The sequence below is a fragment of the Pteronotus mesoamericanus genome, unplaced genomic scaffold, assembly GCF_021234165.1.
Source record: "Pteronotus mesoamericanus isolate MK-2021 breed Mesoamerican mustached bat unplaced genomic scaffold, CSHL_Meso_final contig_78, whole genome shotgun sequence".
Taxonomy (NCBI): Eukaryota; Metazoa; Chordata; class Mammalia; order Chiroptera; family Mormoopidae; genus Pteronotus; species Pteronotus mesoamericanus.
In genome coordinates this window covers 19,517,388-19,542,235 of record NW_026555258.1, presented here as the reverse complement: position 1 = coordinate 19,542,235, position 24,848 = coordinate 19,517,388, and the positions used below count along the sequence as shown (strand labels likewise).

Below are 24,848 nucleotides of genomic sequence, written 5' to 3'. Positions count from 1 at the left end.
CATGCACCCCGACCTTTTTGTGCACAGGCCAATGCTCCAACTAACTGAGCCATCTGGCCAGGGCTGAATGCCTTCAAAAAAAAATTGTTTACTGCAAAATTTGAAAGATGAGAGAACTGTGCTTGGGAGCCAGGAGGCTGGGCACAGACATGTTCAGCTGGACCTGTGCACAAGGAAAAAGGCAGGGGCTCTCAGGAAGGGCTGTGGGCTTGCTTTGGTGAACATGGGCGTCTGTCAAGCAGACGGCTGCCTTGAAGGGCCACGGTATTTTGACTGCAGAACTGCAATAGTCCTGAGATTGAAAAACGCTTCAAAGGATTTTAACTAGCATTTCATTGTGGATCTTGGAGTTTGATCCGCCTGGGTGTGAATCCTGATGACTCCACCTCCTTTGTGGTCTTGGGCAGATCAGACTCTGAGTCTGTTTCCTTGTCTGTAAATTGTCAATGCTGAGCACCCTTTAGGGATGTTGTGAGTACATGAGATGCTGCATGTAGCAGATGGTGCAAAGAATTCAGTAAACTGTAGTTATGGTATAGAGTCCTAGAAGTACAAATTGAGATATTTTATTCTAAACCTTTCCAAATGGCTCTTGTGTGAAATGAGGGCACCAGACAGATGAGATGACGTGTAGTTTTTTTGACACTCTATTTTGTTAAACAGTGAGAGTGACTGGTGAAATTTAAGGCAAGTGTGGCATCATTGTATGTCCAACTGGACTATTTTTCTTAAATCCTTTGTGTCAGTTTTGGAATCTGACAGCCTGGGCTCTAATACAGATTCATCTGGGAAAACTTGGGCAGGTCATTATGTTGTGGCTATTTTCTCTGTAAAAATACAGGGATAAAGGTAGTGCCTTGTTTTTATGCAGTGGTGTCCTGGAGCTAAATCTTAACCAGCTCATAAGCGCCTTGAATGTATGTCTTTTCCCAGCTCCCTGTTCTATGAGGTCATGTTGGTAGCTTGAAATCTACCAAGCATTTACACTGTAGGAATTGGCAATCATTAAAAACCAGGACTTTCCTCCCCACAGGATCAGTTGTCAAGCACTTACCGGCTTTAACATTAAGTAGCCGTTTAAACATTAAACACTACTTATGGGATTGTTGCAATGATTCAATGAGGAATGAATGCAAAGGGCTTAGCATATTGCCTAGCACGTAAGTAAATAAGAACTAATATGCATAAGCTGGATAGTTGTATTTTTATTCAGTAATTTTTGTTTTAAATTGTTACTTTCTTTAAACATTTTATATTTAGTAGGGACACAATATTGTTTCCAGCCTCTTGCTTGTCTGGGATTCCCGCCACCCTCAGCTCTATCCTTATAGTAGGAGCAAAATTGTTTTTCTCCTGCCCACTGGCTAGAGTCTTCCTGATTGGTCTGGCTGGTTTCTTGAATGAGGAGATAACTTGGGAGTTATTTTAAGGGGTACTTTCCAACATGAGGACTGGGGAGTAAAGGACACCTATTAAAACAACAGGAATGATGATTCAGATGAAAAGAGAAAGGTAGAGGACAGAAACACTCGGAAATATCCTGGGCTCTGTGTGCCTATTTTAAGTGACTATAAAAAAATGCTTGGCACAGAATAGGTGCTGCATAAATATTTGTTGAATGATTAATAGATGTTGCTTTTTGCTTAAGCTAGCATGTGTTTGTTTCCTCTGTTCTATATTCTAAAGAATTCTAACAAATGGCATGGATCCTATGATAGGTCAAAATCTCAGTCATTAGTGGCCAGGGAGAGCTGGCCCTATTCTATGACGCAGAAGCTTTACTGTTCATCTTCAGGGAGCCCCATGGTGGGCACAGTTAATATGAGAAGAAGCCATCTTCTCTGAGCTCTAAATGTCTGAGCGATCTCAGTTTAAAAAAAAATACATAGGTAGAAAACAACTTTCTGGCTTTTGTTTTTGTGGGATTTTTTAAAAATGTAATTTATAAAACCGTTTGAGAAAGGAAAGGAGAGAGAAATGACACAGTTCTAGGCAGTACGCTGGAAAAGAATTTTGCACCACAAACAATGCCTTAATTGGGAAGGAGCCTCTGCATGTTTGGAGTGCACCGGGGTGATGGGATGTTTATTTGTTTCTAGGTCACTGAAGCATTCCGTCTTTGGTGACCTCTGGAAAACCTTCTCAATGACCCGATATTATTTAGCTGTTCAGGGTCTCCGTGGTGAAGGTCATAAAAAAATTGCCTAAGGAATGTGCTCAGAGTAAGTGAAAAGGACACCCTAGAAGGGGTGTCCAAACTTTTGGCGTTTCTGGGCCCCATTGGAAGAAGAAGAGTTGTCTTGGGGACACATTAAATGCACTGTGATATGTAATCACAAAAAAATCTCATAACGTTTTAAGTAAATTCACGATTTTGTGTTGGGCCGCGTTCTTGGCCAGCCTGGGCTACGTCCCGCGGGCCACAGGCTGGCGCAGCCCTGCTGAGAATGGGAACGACACAGTCTCTGAGAGATCAAGGCTTTTAAGGAATTTTGTGCTGAGATTGCAATATGAGTTTCAACCTGTAAAGCATTAGGAAGGAGCCTGATACCACATTACAATATTTGCTGGAAATAAACACACGGACAATTTGCTGTGGGCTTCTAGAGTGCCGAAAGTGTATTTTGTCTTGGAGATCAGCTTACATTAGTTCTCGAATCTTCTCTTCTAATTTCTGAGCATCAGCTCCACAAATTTCAAAAATCTGTTCACAAATACACAAAAGGGAAATATGTATTGGTTTAAATGTCGCAAAGCTGTTAAAGCTTTTAGGAGTTTTTGTTCATGCTTGTAAAATTATCCTCTGCTCATTTTCAACATCTACAGGATGTTTTAAGTATAAGTACACATTAAACACATTAAATTTGTGATGTTTTAATTGTTTGGTGCCTTTTCAAAACTGTTTATGCTAGTGTTATTCCAGGTTTGTACAATTCTCCATAATATTCCTCTACACTAAGATCTAAAACATATAATGTTGGAACTGAGGAAACCCAGTTATTGAAATGTCTGAGCTTTGATCCATGGCTATTAAGGGTTTGGTAACTCATAGACATGAGTTCCTGAATTCCAATGGCTTGTGATTGTCCATTCCCCTGACTTTTGCGCAGGAAATAGTGTTGCAATTTAATTGCTTCTAAGCAGCACGTTTTCCTCTCAAATTTTCACATCTCTGAATCAGGATGCCTTTCCTAGAGGATGGGATATTTTATTTGGAACACTTCTCTGTATTGTATAAAATAACAGTGCATCTCTCAATGAGCACCTTATATTTGATGAAATAGGAAAGTTAAAGACTTTACTATTCATTATCACTTTAGTACCAATTGTCTGAGGCAGTTGGAGAGAAAGAACCATGTGGGAAAACTGAGGCCGGGACTGGCTGAAGGCTTGAGTTTCCAGTGAGGGAGATGTCAGCAGCCAAAAAATAGTGTTTGGACTTCGGGGCCTGGGTTGGAAAAGTTTAGCACTGACTTCTGTGCTCAGTGGGCAGCAGAGAAGGAGCTATGCCCACATCGAATGATTCTGCTTCCCCAGCAGTCAGCCTGGGTGCTGCCTGTGGGCACTACGGTTCATTCTATTTCTTTAAAGTAAACCCCTGTTTTGCGACTCTGTCTTGATCCCATTTCACTTACCGGCTTGCCCATGGATCCACTTCTATAGCAGCAAATTGCTCTTTTGATTCTTGAGAATAGGGTTACCTAAGTGTGGGTGCAGAATTTCACGATTTATCTGGGCTGTCTGGTTTACAGCCATCTCTTCTATAAAAAGTTCTCTTGGCCTTGGCCTTGACCACCTGGGGAGGAGGTGTCAGGAAGGGTCTGCGAGAGTCTCTCTTGCCTAAGAGTCAGATGGCAGCTGGGTGGTGGCTCTAGGCGTGAAGAGAGTTTCATAATCCTCTGAGGCCAGAGCAGGCACCAAGACAAGGAATCCTGGCAAGGACACAGGCAGGGCTTTGCTACCTGAATGACCAGGCTTGCCAGGAAGCAGGAAAAAGATACTAAGCTTAGCTAAGAGACCAGAGTGCTAAGTCCAATGCCAGGAAGCCAGGGACCACGGTGAGGCAGCATGTCCCATAGGCTAAGAGTTGAGAGAGAGGGGAATGCTTTTAAAACGTCTTTTCACTTGGCAGCAGCATTATGTCCTAGGCAGCTCAGTCTGGTCTTAAAGGAGCTTCAACCTTTGTCTCTCACCAGTGCTGGGGTAGAATGCAGGGTGTGAGATTTCGGGGTTCCATCACAGTCTCATTCTGTCTTTTCCCACGGGTGCTGGAAGGCAGGTGTCCCTATGTCTGCAGTCCTTCTCTTGTGGCTTCTGTCTTAGATTCCTGGCCTCTACTCCTCTGCTTCAGGAACAGCTCGGCTCAAGTGAAGGAACATGTAACCCATGAGCCGAAGAGAGACACTGGCAAGGAAGGGATGGGAAATTCCCAAGGCATGTCTGTTTCCCATGACCACTGTCATGTAATTCTAGACAGTCCCCTAGACCCCCTGTGGTCTATAAGAAGATACTTTGTATATCTTTGTGGGAATAACTTTAGTGGGCCTGATTATGGCTGTTTATTTTAGGACCTCCCCTACCACCAAAGCGAATTGTGGGGCCGAAGAGAGTTTGTGGTCCCTAAAGAAGGGCTTCTCTCTCTCTGTCTCTGTCTCTGTCTGTCTCTGTCTCTCTCTCTCTCTTTTTGCACCAAGGGCTTCTCTTCTTGGAGAACACTGCCCCTCATGCAGGGATGGCACAGGCTTGGGTGGGGATGAGAAATAGGAGGGCACAGCCCTGAGGCAGATTCCCAGGGAGGGGTAATTTCTATGACCATGGAGTTATGACAGCCTATGCTGTGACACTAGGACAGCCTCCAAGGACAGCCAGAAGCCACAAGTGCAACAGGAGCCTTGGCCTCTGTGGAATTTGACTCCTCTTTCTTTTAGATACATTGATCCTCATATAGGCACCATCACCTACCCTTACATGAGCCAGGAAACCAAGAGCACATTAAAAAAATTTCATATACAGTCAGACATTGCACAAATTGTAAGCATACAGTTTGGAGAATTATTACAAAAGACAGCACATCTGCACAACCATGTCCAGATCAAGATATAGAGCTTCACCAGTACCCAGATGTCTTCTCTCCGATCATTACGCTGTGCCTAAAGGCAACCACTAATCTGGGTTTATCATCATCAATTAGTTCAGTTTTTAAACTTTTATAAATGGAATTCTACAGTAGGTATTCTGTGTCTGGATTCTTTCACTCAACATGATATTTATCTGTATAAGTGGCGGTACCTTCATTTTTCATGTTTTAAAAAAAATTACCTTCTTGCTTGACTTTAACACAATTTATCCATTTAGGCTAAGAATAATAGTGTTGCAAAGGACATGCTTCCCCATATCTCTGCGGGGACATCTTTGAGGACATATGAACACTCATTTCTGTTGGGCTCTGTTGTGTCCCTAAGGTGGGATTGCTGAGTTCAGCTTTAGTAGGAGACACCCAACAGGTTTTCAAAGTGACTGTATCAGTTTACACTCCACCAGCAGAGGACAAGCGTTCTGGTTGCTCCACATGCTTGACAACACTTGGTTCTGCCAGTCTTTTTCATGTTAGCCATTCTGTGGGCTTTAGGTGGGATTAAATTTGTCACTGAACTCATCAACTTTCCCCTGGACTTCAGCAACAGCTCCTAATTTGTTTCTCCATCTCCAGTCTTGCGTCTTTTAGGTCCTTTCTAACCCTTGAAGCTCAAAGCCAAACAAACCAAGCCAAACCAAACCAAACCAAACCAAAACAAAACAACAACAACCACTCACAATTCCAGGCATGCTATCCTTCTGTGTAAAATTCTTCAGTATTTCTTCATCATCAAATCCAAGCGTCTTATGCAGAATTCTTGATATTGTTTGTCTTGTATACATTTATGCTACTCCATACCATCAGCTCTCAACTCTAGCAACACTTTCTACATGAATTCATTTCACAAATACTTAATCAGTACCTACTATGATCCAGACAAACCAGACAAAATTCCCTCATGAAGCTCATGTTCTAGTGATAATTTAGTAATTGCATTCTATTGTTATATTATTATCAAACAATTCCTGACACATACCCATGCTATTTTATACCTCTTTGTTTCTTTCCAGCTTTCTCACTTGCTAATTAATCTCAACCATCCTCAAGATTTAACTCATGAAGCTTGTCCTGAAGTCTTCTCTGTGATCTCATAGTACCCTGTGATTTTCACTATTAAAGAGATGATTTTGTTATCTTTCTTCCCCATTAGCCGAAGAATGGGAACTGTACCTTATTTCTTCTTCCATATTTTTAGTATCTAGCCCTGAACCTTGCACCTAGGTGCTCTATGAATGGAATTAGGCCTGGAGTGAGTTGAATGAAGCTGGTTTCTTGTCACTGAAGTATGGGTTTGGGACTCTGGGTAGTGATAAGTCTCAGGTGCTAGAGGGCACACACTTCTCATGCTGTGACCTATTTTAGTCTTTCTCTGTCTAGTTTGCCAAAAGCAAATGTTATACTTGTGTCTCCTTGTCTGGCATAGGCATTGCATACAGGAGCTTAATAAATGCAGTTAATGAAGGAGGAGCAGCTTGCTGATAAGAGCTTATTTCATAAGTAGCTTCTTCTTTTTTTTTTTTTTGGAAGAGATAACATATACAAGGCAACTAGCACATTCTTTCTGCTTAAAATGTTTTCTCATTTTAACCTGACTGTTTGGCTATGTCTCTGTCAAAGGCATCCTCTACTCGGACACACTGGAGAGCAATGCTGACTTCTCTCTTCTCAATGCCTTGGTTTTCCACAGACTGCTGGCGCTTTGCTAAGGATTGCTAATGGCATTTATAAGCTCCATGTCACGGAGACATTGGGATACAAGGTGGCTGTCTATGCATAACAGAAATAGCTATGTCCAACAGTCAGTTCTTAAAAAAAGATTTTTTTTTTACTTGGACATTTTCCAATATACATAAAAATAGACTAATGAAATGAACTTCCCCATTTACCTATCACCCAGCTGCACCAAAGGTAGCATTTTTTTTTTGTTTTATCCTCTATAAAAGTCTATTACTGTTACTGGGAAAATGCAAAGAGGCTGGAGACAGTGGTCCCTTCCTAACAAAGGGACTTCTGAGAGTATAAGTTAAGGAGTCTGACTAATGATGTACTCACAGAATAATTAGAAAATGCCTTGGCCAGTTGATATGCAATGTGGTTGAGCGAACACTAACGTTATATTTGAACCAGTTGTTTAGGAAAGCTCAAAAAACTTTCAGACATCTGTGCTGAGTTAAAAACAATGACAACAACGACGATGAAATCCTGACAGCAATGGCGACAGTAACGGTACCAAAAACACCCAACCCACCAACCCATACGAGACACTTTGGGGGGATAGCTGTGGAAATGTTTGTATGACACGATGCAATCTTGTAATTTGTAATAGTACGATGTTCTTTTTCTTTACGAAGGGTTTATTTACTAAGGCAGTACGTCTTACGAATAAGATGGAAAGGATATGACGAATAAGAGAACTTTTAAAAGCACCTTACCCTTCTATTGAGAGGTGGGCAGTGTTAATTACTGCTTGTTCCTATCTTGGACGTTTCTCTGACCCTCCCCGGGGCCCATTCCTTCGCTCAGAACCATCTGCGTCACATTGCAGGTGTTTGTACACTTCCCCTCTGACTTTCACAACACCCGGGGCAGGCCTTGCAAATGTCGGCAGCTCAGTTAAGATTTTTTGAAGTTGAGCAAAAAGCAAACCAAGAAGTCAGGGCCTCTTTGAAATAGTCTGTTTCAAACAGGTTGAATTTATATGGGTGTGAATTTAAGAACAAAGCATGTAAAAGCAATCTATTATCTAATTTTTTTCCTAATCTATACTGGTTTTTTTTTTCCTCAACTCATTACAGTGGTGAAATTTCAGTAAATTACTAACTTACTTTCATTTTGGAATTCTGCCTGCATATGTTTCTTAGAGTCTGGGTGGCATAACTAATGACTAAAGTGCTTTTCTTCTTCTGTGTTAGAGACTGACACACTTTTTTGTAAAGGGGCTGATGATAATCCCTATTTTAGGCTTTGCAGGCCACGTGGTCTCTGTTGAAACTACTCAAATCTGCTATTATAGTGTGAAAGTAGCCACAGATAATGTTTAAACAAATGGGCATGGTTGTGTTCCAGTAACATTTTATTTACAAAAGCTGGTGGAGGTTTAGACTCGGCCTCTGGGCTATAGTTTGCTAACCCTTATTCTACACCATCAACTGAAGTTGCTGAGGATGCACAGGAAGCTGCCTGAGAGCTAGTTAGTTACTTAGTACAATGTGGCTTTCTGTTGAAGGGGAAAGGGGGCGTGGCTCTAACACAAGGATTCCTGTCAAGCCACACTAGAATAGGAAAAGTCATTTTGAACAGTGGCCAGAGGAAATGTCATTCTGCCCATTACTGGAAGGCTGGGATGGCACCTGAGAATGGTTTTGGAGCCGTTTTCTTCAATGGCATACACTCCTCATGTTTCCACTGGAAAGTCTGCTCAACTCTGAAGTGCTGGGACAGCAAGCTTGTTTTTTCATCCCTGACTTTCCTCCAAGCTGTATACGCCTTCCCTGACTTCTTTTCCAAGTTCAGAGGCTAAATTATCAGTGAAACCTTGACAAAGGAAAGAGCTCATGTCTATCCTCTCGCTTTGGTGGGGTGTTCTGCTGAAGGGACAGGTCTGCCTTCCTCCCACTATTCTTCTGGAAAGCACATCGAAAGTGGGCCTAAGGTCTGTTTTCCACAGACAGGTCTCAAACTCTACCACCCCCTCTTGATCTCATTTTTGGAGATCAATATTGTGAAAAGCAGCAATATCACCTTCGCTTGGTAGGTAATTTTCTCTTTTGCTGCCCCAGATCTCCCACAGGTGGGTCATCTGAAGGTTAATTTTCAAGGGATAGTAGGAAGTCTGTTGATGTGGGGACAAGCCATGCCCTTCAATTAGCTCTACTTAGCATTTCTGCTTCTTAAAATAAAGGGGATATTTGATTTTCTACTTTACTCCATGTAAGAAAAGAATTAACACAGCAGATCTGGTAGCTTACTCTTTGCATGTCTCCAAGAGAACCATGATAGAACTTTCACCAATCCCCCAGGAAGCGCGGCCCTCTGAGTATTCTTTGTGTTAGTGATTGATGATTTTATTATATGAGTCCTGTCTGGAAAAAGTCCAACCATTTTTAATATAATGAGAATATTTTGCACAACATTGATGTAATCTGGCAGCCAAGGAGAGTGGACTGCAATGCACATGTGTGAACAATGACAACTTCACTGTACTAGTCAGTTGGGCCAGTAGCTGTCTCTGAATGAGCCTGTGTACTGTGTGGCTGTGCATTCAAAATGACTGAGCAAGTAGAGCAACACATCTGCATCAAATTTTTCCTGAAGCTTGAACATTCCTCTGTGGAAACTATTGGGATGATTCGGAAGGCTGCAGCTAAGGGCAACTGGTGATTAACAGCTTCATCACGACAACATGCCCACTCATATATCATGTCTAATGCAGAGGTTTTTGGCAAAACATCAAGCCACCCAGGTGGCTCAGCCCCACTACAGTCCAGGTTTGGTGCCCTGTGACTTCTGGCTTTTCCCAAAACTAAAATCACCTTTGAAAGGGAAGAGATTTCAGACCATTGATGAGATTTAGGAAAATACAATGGGGCAGCTGATGGTGACTGGGAAAATGGTGTGAGATCCTAAGGTGCTTACTTTGAAGGGGTCTGAGGCATCATTGTCCTATGTGTTTCTTGTATCTTCTTCAATAAATATTTCTATTTTTTATATTCCATGGCTGGATATCTTCTGGACAGATCTCGTATATGCTTGGAGTGAAGGACCGCTACACAATGATTTGTCAAGTTGCTTTGTGTAAACATCAATATTGATCATGTGTACCTGGTTTTGTTTTGGGGGTCCTGAGTTTCTGCCATCATGGCTAATTGTGTAGCAATGGTGACCTAGCATGATATGTCTGTGTGACCAGTCCCCACCTAATATCCTCAGACCCTGAGACTCAAAAGGACATCCCTAAGGTAGAGACATTCTATCCCATGTCCCTAAAGTTCGTTGCTGAAGAAAGTACTGTTGTGTGTCCTTGGACAAGGAGGAACATCAGAAGTCTGTGCTGAACCTCTCTGAACTGCATTAATGCATATCTTTATCCTGCTGCTTTCTGGAGAATCACCAACTTTTCAACAATTAAAAATTTAGAGAAGAATAGGGGTGGGACTAGGGTGTAAATTCAAGGAGTGCCAGAAACTCAGAATTCAAGATAAATAATATTTTAACACATATATTTAAAAGTATTAAAAATTGATGCAAAAACCCATAATAAACACAACATCAAAAATTCAAGTAAAGACAAGTTCCTTCCATCTTATACTTGCAATATCCTGTCTCAGTTGCCTCAGCCTAATCCCTGTCCTGCAGAAAAGAGGTGCACAAGTGGTTACTGCCTTTCAGTTGCTAAAGCAGAGAGTAGCACCATTGGCAATGGTGCTAAAGGTTGCTAAACGGTGATATATGGTTGCTGCATTTTCCCCCCATCTCACTCAGTTCTTGTGTCCTCCACTCAATTAATCTTTCCTCATTTATCAGCTGCTTATGGGCTGCTATGGAACCGCTTTTAGGGATCTGCACCATTTGGTACCCTGAAGACCATGTGAGAGTTCTTATTTTCCCTTCTCATCCAGAACCCTTCTGTGCCTAACACAATCCTTTGGCACTGGGTGGATGCCATTGGGTAGGTAATTCCTGCATCCTAAGATGCCTTACCCTAAATGGATATTGTAGTTATTCAGAGAGCTTTAGAAATTTCTCATAACCGTTATTTTTAAAATTCCATTTATTTCTAAATTTTCAGGAAGTATGCAAATAGATCCTGGGACTCTACATTTTGCAGTCTGTGCCAAGTCCAGTGCTAGGGCACCTTATATATGTTTTCATGACAATCATTCAAATACACATGAATAGTCCCTATGTCACAGAGCACGTGACTGAGCCTCACAGTGGTTAAAACACATTTCTGAGGTCATCCACTAATAGGAGGCAGACCTGGGGTCCAACCTATAGCTGTCTGACTCCAGAGATAGCAGAAATTAGCTGCAGACCCTACTTTTAGAGGGTGAGCATTGGGGAGGGTGATTTTTTAGGGACCACTATCTTTCTCACTTCCCATTGTCTTATCTATTGTCCCTGCCTGACCCTTGAGGACACTGAGTTTGTGTCCCTTGCGTCCAAAGCTGTCTTTTTTTTAGTACACAAGGTTGCTGCCTACTTGGAATTCTTTTTACCTCTGTACCTATGTCAAAGAGCGTGCTTGCTAGAAATGACTTCTGTGACTTCAGCAAGAGCTCTGTGCTCCACAAGCATAAAGGCAAAATTTCCTCCTGCTTAATACGAGAGCTCAGTTCTTCTTCTGAATTATTCATTTGTGAGTAATCCATTTATTACTATCTACATACCTGTATCCTATCTCTCTTATGAGAGACTGAAGTGCATTTTATTCTATCAAAGAATGAAAGGTGGAACTGACTGCTGACAGGGGCCCATATTTAAGCAGTTGGCCAAGACTTCCTATGTCTTTGTTATTCGCCCTTCCCCTACTCTGTGGACATACACCAACTCTGATGTGGAACCAAAGGTGTTAGCCAAGGGGATCTCTTGATTGGCTTCAGAGGCTCATCAAACACCCTAGTATTATATGCACATTTCAGTATATGTGCATTTTGCTGGAGAGAGCTTATAGTCTTTATTGGCTTTTAATGGTGTACAAAGGAATGCCCATTGTACACCATGGCCATAGGTCATTGTTATACAGCTTAATGTGTTTTGGTTTTTTAATTTTGTCTATATTCTGTATATCTTGAGCTAGAATCAAGAGCAACTCAGAATAAAAAAACCTTGACAGGATGAACCCCCGTGGGGATGGTACTTAGGAGATGCCTGCAAACCAGCTAAGGGAGGCTGCGGTGTTGGAGTCGCGGAGATAATCCGGAGAGTCCGGGCAGCAATGGAAAAAGAGAAACCCAAGGGATTCCCTAAGTCTTCTGATTGAATGCAAGGGAGCAAATCATATCTTGAAGGGAAGCAAATAGTCTCCAAAGTCTGTGTTCTAGGAGGAATTAACTACAAGGCTTTTTGTACAATGTGCATTTAAAAAAGGTCTAAGGGATAATGACTCTGCCTGTGAATGGAGACCTGGAGCAGAATAGAAAGAATTCAATCAAGGTGCGGTGGACAGAATGGGTTTAGAAAGGAGAAAAGATCTTCATTTCTGAGAGAGACGAGAAGATAATCAAAGATGACACAAAGAATTTGACATGTAGTTACGGGAGGTTGAGCGTGTATATGTTAAATAGCTTTAAATTTCAAGTTAAAACTCATGAGAGGGAACAGGTAGTTTTATTTTTTGGGGGGAACATTATTCAAATCTATTGCCCAAGTGTTGTTAAAACTTGTATACATTTGTATGAGAATTTCATCATGTCTTTTTTTTTTTTTTTTTTTTTTTTTGGTAAGATTCTTTTGAATGGTTCAGCCTCAGACAGAGATAGATAATAGTGGGATCTTTCTTATGGGTTTGAACACCTCAGGTGCTCTGAATGGGGAACTTTATTATAATTCATGCATTTTTAACTCTTTGTCAATATGTAAAGCGCAGAACTAAGAACTACATTGCTAAGTATTAAAAATAAATGCAGTTGTTTGACCCATCCAGGACACTCCAGTCTTTTTTTTAGACTCCGATAGTTCTATAATCTATTTCAACTTTGCCATTTTATAGTGGAAACATACCTTCTGGGCTTGTTTGAACATCTGAAATGTTGGTATTACTCTGATGTGACAAGTTTGGGCCAACTCCTGGGGAAGAAATGAAATGGCACAAAGTCACAATTTTGGAATCCTCTCTCTGTACCAAACATGGAATTTGGTGACATTTCAGGAGGCCTGCCTAAAAACTCAAGGGCAGCTGATATTTTTAAGGTGTCCCTGCCAAGAAGTTTCTAACATATCCTCAGACCTTCCAGGAGTGTTACTATAGAAAATGTTCCCAGCATTCCTGAGCTTTCTCACCCCAGACCTCGAGAAGGGTGAGGGAGGGAGGCCAAAACAGAACGCACTGAATGACTAAATGAGCTCTATTTAAAAGGGCTGGAAAAGATTGCAGAGGGGCCCCGTGGAACCCAAGATGGAAAGAGAATATTGAAAAAAAGAAAAAAAGGAAGAAAGGAAGAGTACAGGTATCTTTATAACTTGCACTTCTTGCACTTGAGATATGGAGTGATGTAGTGGTCTAGCATGTTAAGTAAGACTTCCATGTTTCTTTTTATTTTTAAGCCTACTCTTTACTGCCCATCTTTGTGAAAAATTTGGGACAAAAAACAAACAAACAAAAAAAGTCAGCATTTCACTTGTTTTAATCTATTACAATCTGCTTTTGATGGCAGTTTTTGTTTATCTTGTTTACAGTTTAAAGAAAACTAGCCACCCACAGCATTAACAGAATTGGACTTCTCTCTATAATATACTTATCACTCATGGCCCTAAATCTCTCCCCTGCTACCTACAACATACCTATGCACATGCACTCACACATACACACACACACATACATTAAATTATAATTTCCGTGATAGCAGCAATGACGAAAACTGGTAAATTACTATTCAGAAAGAAAACTGTGCATTTTGTTTAACCTTAGAAGACAAAAAGCTACACTTAAAAAGGCAAACAATAATGTATTAGTGAAGATGTGGAGAAATCAGATGTTCATGTGTTGCTGGTGGGGATGCAAAATGGTGCAGCTGCTTTGGAAAATGGTTTGTCAGGCCCTTAAAAAGTTGAACATAGAGTACCCATGTGAGCCAACAATTCCACTCCTAGATATATACCCATGAGAAAAGAAAATGTGTTAAAGACCAGGACGGGTGAATCACATATTTTTTTTTCTTATTTTTCCTCATTATAAATAAAACAAATGTTAGGAAGAATAATTTGTAGGCACATTGTGTGTATAATAAGGCACAATTTGAGGACCCGTGGCTGATTATTTTTGGGGGATGGGGTAAGAAAGAAAGGCTCTAGGGACATGGAAGAAGGATTTCCTGGAATTTCTTGTGATGTTTAAAAAAACTCCTACCAAAAAAAAAAAGATACAGCAAGAGGAAAGTAAGATAGATTAAAATGTCTGTAATGCACTAAGTTAGAAATTGATTAAAAATCTATCACAGGGGTGAAATTCATTTTTTACCTTGAGCCCAGCTCCAACCAAGTGGTGTTGTCTGCCTCCAGCAACTCTGCTGAGCAGGTGTGTGGGGCAGAGTCCAGAGCGAGTGGTGAAGAATGTAGGGATTGATTAGTGAAGCCTGCTTTCGGATGAGGGGGGAGGGGCGGCTGGAGAGTCGCATATTTGCTGGGTTTTTTGTTTTTTGTTTTTTGAATAATACAAACCACACTAGAGCAGATGAGGGACTTTACGACAGTTTATCAGAAAGAACTGTGAAATTCTACTTGACTTTGACTATAATCACTCACTGAGACAGTGCTCTCAATGAGGTTACATTCAGATTTTATGTGCTACATGGAAAGATTTAAAACTCTTACCCGAGAATCGTCCACATCCACGTTAGCAAACACTACATTTTGGTACTGCAGAGACATTGCCTTGAAAAAGAAAAGAATAAAAATTCCCTATTAGCTTAGCGTTAATATTAAATTACACACTAAAAGTGTCTCTTGGTAAAAGCAAGAAATAAACAAAAATGTTCAAGACAGCTAAGCATCATTCTGGCCTTTCACTGTTGCCTAGAACCTGAAGCACCAAAGTATTTCAAATGTCAAATGATGCCAAGGTCAAGTAAAGGGCAATGGCAGAACCAGTCTAAAGAACCAAAATGAAAATGAGAGTTTCAAAGTTGCAAAAGGACACAAAGCAAAGGAATAATGAAATGTTTATGGCGGACCTAGACTTTGTGAGACGGAGGGAGAGAGAGCAGCTTTCTCTCTTTCTCTGGGGCGGGGGTGGGGGTTGGGGAGAGTCTGTCCTCAGTGGTCTGAAAAATACAGACCTCTGAACCAAATACCCAAATGCTGCCTTTACTTTCTCCTCTTGCCAGGCTGTTGGAGGTGGTAATGCTGCGGTGGGGAGAGGCTCTTACGGCTGAAGTGTCGTCAAATGTTTGTGCTGACTGTTAACCTCACTGCCTTCTGCGCCCACGGCCATCCTCTGTGCTCTGCTATCTGTTGCACTATGAACCTGGGTTTTCCAGATCCTTTGCCAGCTGTCTTTCAATTAGGTTCTGCCAATGGAAAACATTTGCAGAAAAGTGGAAGGTGGGAGGCAGAAAGAAACGTCATTCTCTGTCTCTGTCTTGTTCTGGGTCATGAACAAATGTTTTGTGATGTAGTCTTTCCCACAAGTCAGCTCTTTTAACACTCCTGCTCCATCCCCTGAGGTCATCTGACTCAGGCCTTAGGAACTGAAAGTGTCAGGTCACCTAGGCAGCCGCCAGCCCCACAGGTAACGCTGACAGCAAATACTAACAGTGAGTCAACACAGGTGACTATGCTCTTCACGCAGCTTTTATTAATGCAGATTCAATCAAAACCTGTAATAACCGAAAAACTCTAATAATCACTCACAAACAATCAACAATAACATCACACAAAAGAACTGAGGGATAATGAACCTGAGTCCCAAGAATCCAGGTCAGGGTCTGGGTCGGGGAGGAAGCCCATCAGTGTCTTGCAAGACGGAGACTACAGTGGCGGCTTTAGAGGCAGTGAGAGCAGAGTCGATCAGAGCAGCAGCGTGCCCTTCTCTCCCTCTCGGCGGTCTCAGCTGTCTGTTTGAAGGCCTTCGCATTCATATTGTTGTACGATGTCATGCTGCATCAGCGTTTGATGAACACGTTGTCTTGTGCCGCCTTCATAAGCACATGCTGAGTGTGTCGCTCCACTGCGCATGCTCTCAGAGTGCGGCATTACCCCTTGGATAAGCCCATGCTGTCTACCACGCTGTACTGCCCATGCATGCTCGAGGGGTTACACTGTCCCTTGGAGTCTGCTCTACTGCGCGTGCTTTAAACATGCTTTCTTAGTTGACAGGACTGATGCCATCTTAGCTCAGTCCTGCTTTCCACATTCTGGAAGCATTTTTGGCAGCAGCTGTGACAACGGTGTTAGTGATGGATGGGGCAAGGGGATAGTGGACACAGCAGCAGCAACAGCGTGTAACTGCCAGCTCCTGCTGTTGTTTTGTTTTTTTTCCAGACAGCTGTGTTCATAGTTTAAGGACACATGATAGCATATTGATTTGTTTGCTTTAACATAATATTTCAAGCATATCCAGTGACCTATTTCAAATGGGACCTCTCTCTGATGGTGGTTTAAGGCAGAGGGGCCCAAGCCCCGGGCTGTGGAGCAGTACAGGTCTGTGGCCTGTTAGGGACGGCCGCACACCAGGAGGCAGGCAGCAGACTTGCGAGTAAAGCTTCTATGGCATTGCCTCTTGAGCTTCTCCCTCTGTCCCCACCCCTGGGGAAAAATTCTCTTCCACCAAACCAGTCCCTGGTGCCGAAAAGGTTGGGGTCTGCTGGTATAAGGTATGCTGAGCTTGGCCAAGGGGAGACCGTAGGAGATGGAGCTGTCACTGAGGGCTGCACCCACGGTGGAGCAGGTTGAGTAGTGGAGACATGCACAATCCTGCTGTTGGGTTCTTTCCAGTTGTTGGCCCATGGATTGTGACCCAAGTGGAAGTTCCTTCTTTAGAGGCTCATGAAGATGGTGAAATTGGGGGAAAATTCTTAGATTATAGCCAGAAAGGCCTTTGGAGTTTTAAAGTACTTTTCTGATACAAAAGATGTTGATTTTGATCGGCAGCATCTCTGTGCCTGGCAGGAAAATGGTGTCACCCAAGAATTCCAGGGCAATTGACTTGTACTTTTCAAATTTGGAGATACATGGATGTTCCCCTGTAGGAGTCATGGGAATGACTTATGTGGACACCTGATTCCCAGGATCAGTTCTATTTATGAAGTTTTCAGAGCCTCCCAAGTCTGTCAGGAAATGTACAGGTATGTGGCAGTTTTCAATTTTCCATCTGGTAGTAGCCAGAAGACACGGTGGAGATATGATTGCTTGCTCGGCTGGAGTTCTCCTATGGGCATCATCTTCCTTCACTGTCTCCACTCCATCCACCTAGGGCCTCTCTCCCTAACCCCTAACAGTAACTGCTCTGTTCTTCCTCATATGTAATGTTAGGTTTTGGTCACCGACCCTGTTGATCTGGACTCTAAAAAGTCTCCTGAATTTATTCTTTCCTTTTTTTCTCCAGAAACCACCAAATCTCCAAAATTGAGATTATTGTTCACCTTAGGTTGCTTGCCTTCAGTCTTTCCAACCCATCCTTAAACAACACGGCCCAAAGTATTTTTCTAAAACCCACATTTGATCATGGCAAAACCCTTTTTAGAAGTCTTCTGACTGTATGGCAACTTAAGTTATTATACAAGGTCCTTCTTGATCTGGCCTCAGCTTCTTTTTTGAAGCTCCTTTGTGTACACTGTGAGTTAGCCTCAAAGACTACCTGCCTTCCCATGATCATAGCATGCAATTTCCCAACAAATTTATAACCTTTCCTTTTCCAGAAATGCTTTTTCTGCGATTCTATGCCTGGTGATCCTCTCAGCCCAGGGTCAACAAACTATGCCCTGTAAACTGAAGCCAACTCTCTACCTGGTCTCATAAATAACATTGTACTGAAACACAGCTTATCCATTTGTTTGTGTATTGCCATTGGCTGCTTTTGTGCTATAACAGCAAAGCTGAGTAGTTATGACAGAAACCATATGGCCTACAAACCTGAAAATATTGATTTTCCAGGGTTTTATAGAAAACGTTTACAATCCTGCTCTTAGCCATCAAGTGGGACTGTGGAATTTACTTGAGACTTAAAGTTTTAAATTACTTCTTAAAAACCACATTTTCTTATAATTCACCTTGTTCTTGTTGCAATGCATCATTTAGTAGAACAATTAGCATTGTTCAATGCATGCAATGCTGTGGGTTGTAAACGGATAGTTTTTGAGTGTCTAACATGTTGAGCTCTTCTTCCTCCAGTTTAACTAGCTAACTTCCATTTTACCTTCCTTCAGAGCCTAGAAAGGACCAAAGGTGAAAACTCCCTTGCAGCTATTCTGGATGCAAATTGGCTTTACCAGTAAGATGCATGCAGCAGAAGACAGAAGGCACTTTCTGTTTGTTTTTGGATGTTCCTGCTAGAAAGCAAGACTGTGAGTATTGGAAGGTGGTTGTGCTGGAGGCAGCAGCAACTGCCAGACTCAGGGATCCAGTGTCACACATCAGCTTCCTCATGTCCAGAGGCAGCTGTGGCAGCAGTGGCTTCCTGACTGGCCGATTGCTGCTCTGTTTTTTTTCCTTCCAGTTGTGGCTCCCACCTTCCCACACTTCTGATTATGGCAGAGTTAGAATCTCTGCAGATGGATCTGTGGTCTTCTGAAAGAGTTGTTCACAGCATGCTGGTTCAGAGCCCATTCATCCAGTCTTTCATGATTTTATAAGCGTTAAATTCCTTGTATTAAAATCCTTTTCTGTCTAATTTTGTTTCCATTTCCTGCTTTGATCTTGATTGATAAAGTGACGTAGAGGAAGTAAAGCCTTTCCTCCAATCTCCTTATGTACTATGAGTTTTTAAAAAATTACGCACACAATACACAAATAAATCCTCTTATAAAAGATCAAACATTACAAGAAAAATAGAACAAAACATGAACTTCTCCCATTCACAATCTTTGTTCAATTTTTATTCTCTTTCAAAGAAAAAACTGTTTGATATGCATCCTCTGCTCCTTTTTCTCTGTATATATGTATATATATATCTGTGTATATACATATGTATTTAGTTACATATATATATATACATGTGTCTCTATTTTACATAAATGGAACCATACTATATAAATTTTCTTATATTGTGCTCTTTATACTTAATACTATGCTATCTTCAAGACATATGAATCTACTTCATTCTTTTCAACATCTGAACAGTATTTCACAGTGTGGATGCACCAAAATTTACTTACAAACTATGTTTGCATTAGTCATATTCCAAGAAAAAACAGATGGCACATTGGAATTAGGATAGTTCAGGGAGTTTTGTCTCCGCAGGGCTACCTGTAACTTACAATAAAGTTAAGAATGAGGTAGAAGAGGCTGCAGGAGCCTGGATGTAGCAGCAAAGCTGTTACTACCCAAAGGGCCAAAGGTATGAAGGAAGAGGGTACCAAGCCTTAGGTTTCATTGTATTTTTTGAAATGCCTCTGGTTGGCTGTTGGAAATTGATCAGCTTTGACTCCTTAACATGTGAGTATATTTATACTCCTGAAGCTGAACTTTGGGAGCTTCTCATAAAGTTTTAAATGTCAGAATAGAGGGGCCTGTCAGATATTAAAATATTCCATCTGGATGTGCCAAGCAAGGATTTTAGGCACAGTATGGATGTTCATATGTCATGTAGCCAATTTCTCTATTTGGATCTAAGTTTATTTTACATTAAATGTCAAAGGTTGTGACTGTGGATAGAATTAATTCAGGTTGGTTTGAGAATGCAAGTCAGAAAAGCTGAAATGTTAGGAACCTCACTGAAAATAAACCAGATTATTTTCATTTGTGTAGAGAACTGAAAATTTATTTATATTTGAAGAAATAGATTTCAAAAACTGGACCATAAATGCAAAATTTCTGCACTTAAGGAGAAATGAAAAGAAAATGCCCTGAAGTTTTTCTATACCATGTTATACTGAAAATTAAAAAGTAAAATGGCAAAAACTTTTACAATAGGGCAACAGAAAAATTAAATAGATAAAAATATTGTATAGACATTAAAATTACACTCTGAAGACCTATAAAAACCTGGACAAATGTATGTGTGGAAAAAATCTGAATGTAAATATGCAATTACATTCTACTAAGTAGAATATTTTACTAAAATATTTTATAAAGTAGATCAAAGATACAAAAGGATTATGTAAGAGGTATGATTTGTTCTGATGATAGGGTTGAGGAATTTGGGGGTAGTTTATTCTTTTATATTTTAGTTGAAAGCAAGTATCATGTTTATCTGGAATCTATTCCAATATTTAGAAGTTCTGAACTCAGGAACTTTCATAAAATGTCATTATTATGAATAATCCATTCACTTGTACAATTGCCTTCTTTTGCACATCTTGATGTTCCCTGCAGAATTACCCATAGACGAGTAGTCTTCATCTTCTGGTGTATGTACTAATTAATTTGATCTTGGTATATTATCTTCAGGTTAATCAAAATGTTTCAAAAACTATGATTTCATAATGACTCATAAGTGCCAAACTTTTAAGATTTTCTGTGAAAAATATTCGGGGACTTTAAATTCCTTCTAAAACTGTAAAATAGAGACTGATGATACTTACATGAACAACAGGATAAATCCTTTTGCAAGGACCACACCATTTTGCTGAAAATTCAACCACCACGAGTTTGCATTTGGCAGCTTTCAATAATGTTCTGAATTCATCCTGAAGCCAGAACATAAATGAGGAAATGTGTATAATCACTGAAACTCATAAAGTTTTGCAAAGAATAAAATGACAGATTAGTTAACTTACTCTGTGCCTGGTATTCTCTCCCTTAGTTTTTAAAACCGCCCTGGGGAGTGGGTATTATTAGCATTATCTTCATTTTACAGATGGAAAAAATGATAACTGATATTTCCTCAGGGTCAACCAGCTGGTGAGTGGTGAATTCGATTGCTTACCTCGGCAGCCTGACTCCAGGGTCCCTTTTCCTTAACTACTGCCCAAAGTCTCTCCGGAGTTCTTTGTAGCAGTGGGGCTCAATCTCCCTCTCATGGGCCCAACTGTACCATGTGCTCCTCCTTGGACCAATCGTGAAGATGGCAGGGGGAATGGGATCACCAATTGGACCCCATTGTCAAGCAGGGCCCACCACTGGAATTAGGGAAGTGGTTGGCACACTGCTCTCTCCTAGGGGAGTCTGGACATGTACATTGCCGTTTAGTTTAGTTTCAAGCAGATGAAACTGATGGCTCAAAAAAGATATACACTGTCCCTTTACCAATTTTCCTCTAGGACAGTGATTTTCAACCAGTGTGCCACAAGAATTTTTAAAACATGCAAGACCTGACTATTTAGTCAGGGCACTGACCTTTTCTTCCTTAGATTGTCAGATAAAAAAAATGACAACGGCCAACACAACAATAGCTGTCTGGTGTGAATGAATCAAAATCATACCTATTTTTGTCAGGTAGGCAAAAAGATATATTTTTGGGTGTGCCGCAGAATTTTCGTCATTAGTTTATGTGTGCCAGGAGATGAAAAAGGTTGAGAATTGCTAATCTAGGATATGGGGCCATTAACTTGTTAGAGAGTCATGCCAAGCCTCTATTTCTCAACACCCTCCATCTTTCAGCATTTGTGAGAGTATAAAAAGCCTAGTTGGACCGATGAATCTGACTCAGCTCACTTCTCTGTAGGGAATATCCCCATAGTATGTGTATTGATGCAATATGCACCTGTGGAGGCTGGCTCTATGCCAGGTACCGGAGACATTGCCAGGGGCCAGCTGTGGACAGTAAAACAGGCAGAACATTCCCTGCCTTCATGGAGCTTATATTTTAGGGGGACAACTGATAAAATGGATGGGAAGATCAATAAGTAAAATACGTAGTATGTTAGTGATCATTGTTAATAAAGAGAAAAAGAAGAAAAATAAAGTAGGAAGAAAGGACAGAAGCTGGCTTGCAGTTGTAGTCTGGGTGGCCAAGGTCCACCTCAGTGACAAGGGGGATTTGCATAAAGACCTGGAGGAGGCAATAGGCCCTCAGGAGAGGTCTCTGAGGAGGAGATAGTGAGGGTTTCTCAGGGTCGGGCTATGACTGTGGAATTAGCAGAAATTAAAAAAAGAAGCTTTAAAAACATTGACGAATGTGTGCTATTTTGAAGCACTTCCTTATATCAGCAATTTTCAACCTTTTTCATCTCATGGCACACATAAACTAATGACGAAAATTTTGCGGCACACCAAAAAATATATATTTTTTGCCAATCTGACAAAAGAAAAAAAAACAGGTATAATTTTGATTCATTCACACTCGGCGGCCATTGTTGTTTGGCTGTTATTTATTTATTTTTATTTGACAATCTAAGGGAAAAGAGGCCAGTGCCCCTGACTGAATAGTCAGGTGTTGCATATTTTAAAAATACTTGCGGTGTACCATGGTGCTGCGGCATACCGGTTGAAATCGCTAGCTTCTATCAAGGTTACATGGCAATGCTTCCTTTCAGTGCAGTCAACCCCATTTTTGTGACCTTCTATATAGCTGCTTTGGGGAAAAATGTCAGAAGCCTAAATCCAAGGGAGCAGGCAACCCAGGCCCTATGCCCTCCCCTCCTTGGTCCACCTCCTGGCCCTCCTGTAATGGAGCCCAGATTCTAATGCCCACTCCACCCCTGAATGAGGTAGGATGTCGGCTTCTCTTTTAGAGGCAATTTTCTTCTTTATAAACATAGAATTATCCCTGGCCTATCTCTGTATTTAGATTTGTTGTGGTGGTAACATTGGGCAATGGGTTCCAAGTGGCTTTATAAAACACCACTAAAGAATTGTTGATACTACTGGCCATCATTTTTCCTCCCCCACTCCTTAGGCATGTCCCTTCTGTGCTCTTTCCCAGACTAAGACAACTACGTGGGCTCTTTTACTTCTGTAGAATTTCCCTTAGTTCAGGTAGACTCCGTGGGATCAGGTACAGAATGGGATATGGTAGGAGCTGGCCTGGACCAGCTAGAGTCAGAATAAGACACGACACGAGCATCAGGGAGGAACAAAACCCTTTTTGATTGATTTACCCTTGGCTACTCTGTCAGGGATGTTCAACATTTTGACGGCTCTGGGCCACACTGGAAGAAGAGTTGTCTTGGGCCACACATTAAAAACAGCGTCACACACAACCACAAAAAAAAATCCCATAATGTTTTAATTAAATTTATGATTTTGCGTTGGGCTGCCTTCATGGCCATCCTGAGCTGCATGCGGCCCGCAGGGACCAGGACACCCCTGCTCGACAGTGCCATCCTCAAGATACAGCGCAAAGAGCAAGAATTTTAAAATCCCCCCATTGCTACAAAGCAACGAAGGAGTCCTGGGTGGAGGAAATTATCTTAAAGTTGATCGCATCTGTTCTCAAGTTGGTCTCTTTGGAAATATTCTATGAAGCCAAATAAATACTTGCCTCATCTTTAATAACCTGCACCATGATTTACACCTGGAAATTGCTGACAAAACTCTTTTGTTGGTTCAGGTGGCTCACTGTAGCTGTCTCTTATTCATTACAGGATCTTAGCTGGAATAGAAGGGTAATTTCTCTATGATGTCATTAAACGTGACACCTCGGAACCTAGAACTTTGGCAGGCTTGGAGCAAATTTCGTTTTTATGCCACAACTGTTAGTGGAGGGGTGGCCAGCCAAGGCCAGCCAACTGTGGAATCAATAATGTCTCTGTCTCTGACCTTCTGTCACCCGCTTCCATGCACCTCACTCCTTTCCTCAGCCCCGCGGCCACCCAATAAGAAATAAGCGACATATTATTAATAGATGAAAGTTATTTTCATTTAGGATGCTGAGGGGATTATTTTTCAGTCAAGGAAATTACTAATGCCTTAATCCTATAATAGGTTTCCTGTGAATTTGGTTGTGAGGCATGGATTCCCTAAACTTTGTTACTTTGCTCTGATTATTTAATAGGTAAAGAAATTCACTTCTGCACACTGGATCAGGGGTTGGAAACTTTTTCTGGAAAGGACCCAATAATAGTTGAGGTTTTATTGACCATATTTAAGTCTTTGTTGCATAGTCTTTGTTTTTACAATCTTAAAAAAACCCATTCTTAGTTTACAAAAACAGCAGCAGTTTGCCAAATCCTGCACACAATGGTCTGTCATTTTTCAGAATTTAGTGTTTGAAAGCCCCCCAAATGGCCAATGTTCCCCCAAACTTCTTCAGAACAACAAAAATGACAACGACAAAGTGAGAAATAGCAGATTTCTGTCTTAAAGGAAAAAGAGCAAAATCCTTCTTTCTGGTTTTCCCATCCAGTCAGGTCTCCCAGGATGAATTCCCTTCCTCTCCTTTTTTTTGTATGCATTAGATAAAATATTGTATAAAGTGTGACTCTGCCTTGTACAGCCACAGATCAGGAGGGTGTCCGTAGTACATATCTCTCAGTTGCCTCCCTGCACTCAGAAGGAAATGGAGGAACACTTTCCATTAAACTTTTGTTTGGCAAATCTACTTTTCTGTTGGCAAATCTACCACACCCTCCATTGTAGAGCGGCTATGCAGTTGGAGTGGGATTAGCACAACCCTAACACCAGAGTTAGACCCTGATTACCTTAACCCAATCAGCAATTCTATCTTCAGTCTAGAAAGCAGGAAAGCCAGGGAAAGCAATTCCTAGCATTTATGGCAGGGTTACTAAAATGTTTTCTTTCTCTCTCCAGGTAGAAACAAGAAAATGCTGGCCGGCAGCTATTATAAAAAACACGCAGGAACCCAATCTTCGTTTCAGGTCAGCATTTCAGAAAGCAGTGAGGAGGCCTAGAGGAAATCTGGGTTTTTGGTAATACCTTGGTCTACCAGATTAAGCATTGCCAGAAACTCAATTTAAGCCTGGCGTGTTCATTTCCGTAATCAGTAAATTCCTTT

The 24,848-nt window shown here is 41.3% G+C and overlaps 1 protein-coding gene across 1 annotated transcript; it reads right to left on the bottom strand.

Annotated features, from left to right (window-relative positions):
• Positions 1–88: 88 nt before the first annotated feature.
• TXNDC8 (thioredoxin domain containing 8) lies at positions 89–23,399 on the bottom strand. The gene is made up of 6 exons (XM_054584741.1): positions 23,376–23,399; positions 20,536–20,640; positions 14,669–14,728; positions 12,860–12,925; positions 3,636–3,701; positions 89–163 (listed from the first exon to the last, which is right to left on the bottom strand). The coding sequence occupies exons 1-6, from the start codon at positions 23,397–23,399 to the stop codon at positions 89–91; spliced, it is 396 nt and encodes a 131-aa protein (XP_054440716.1).
• Positions 23,400–24,848: the final 1,449 nt, after the last annotated feature.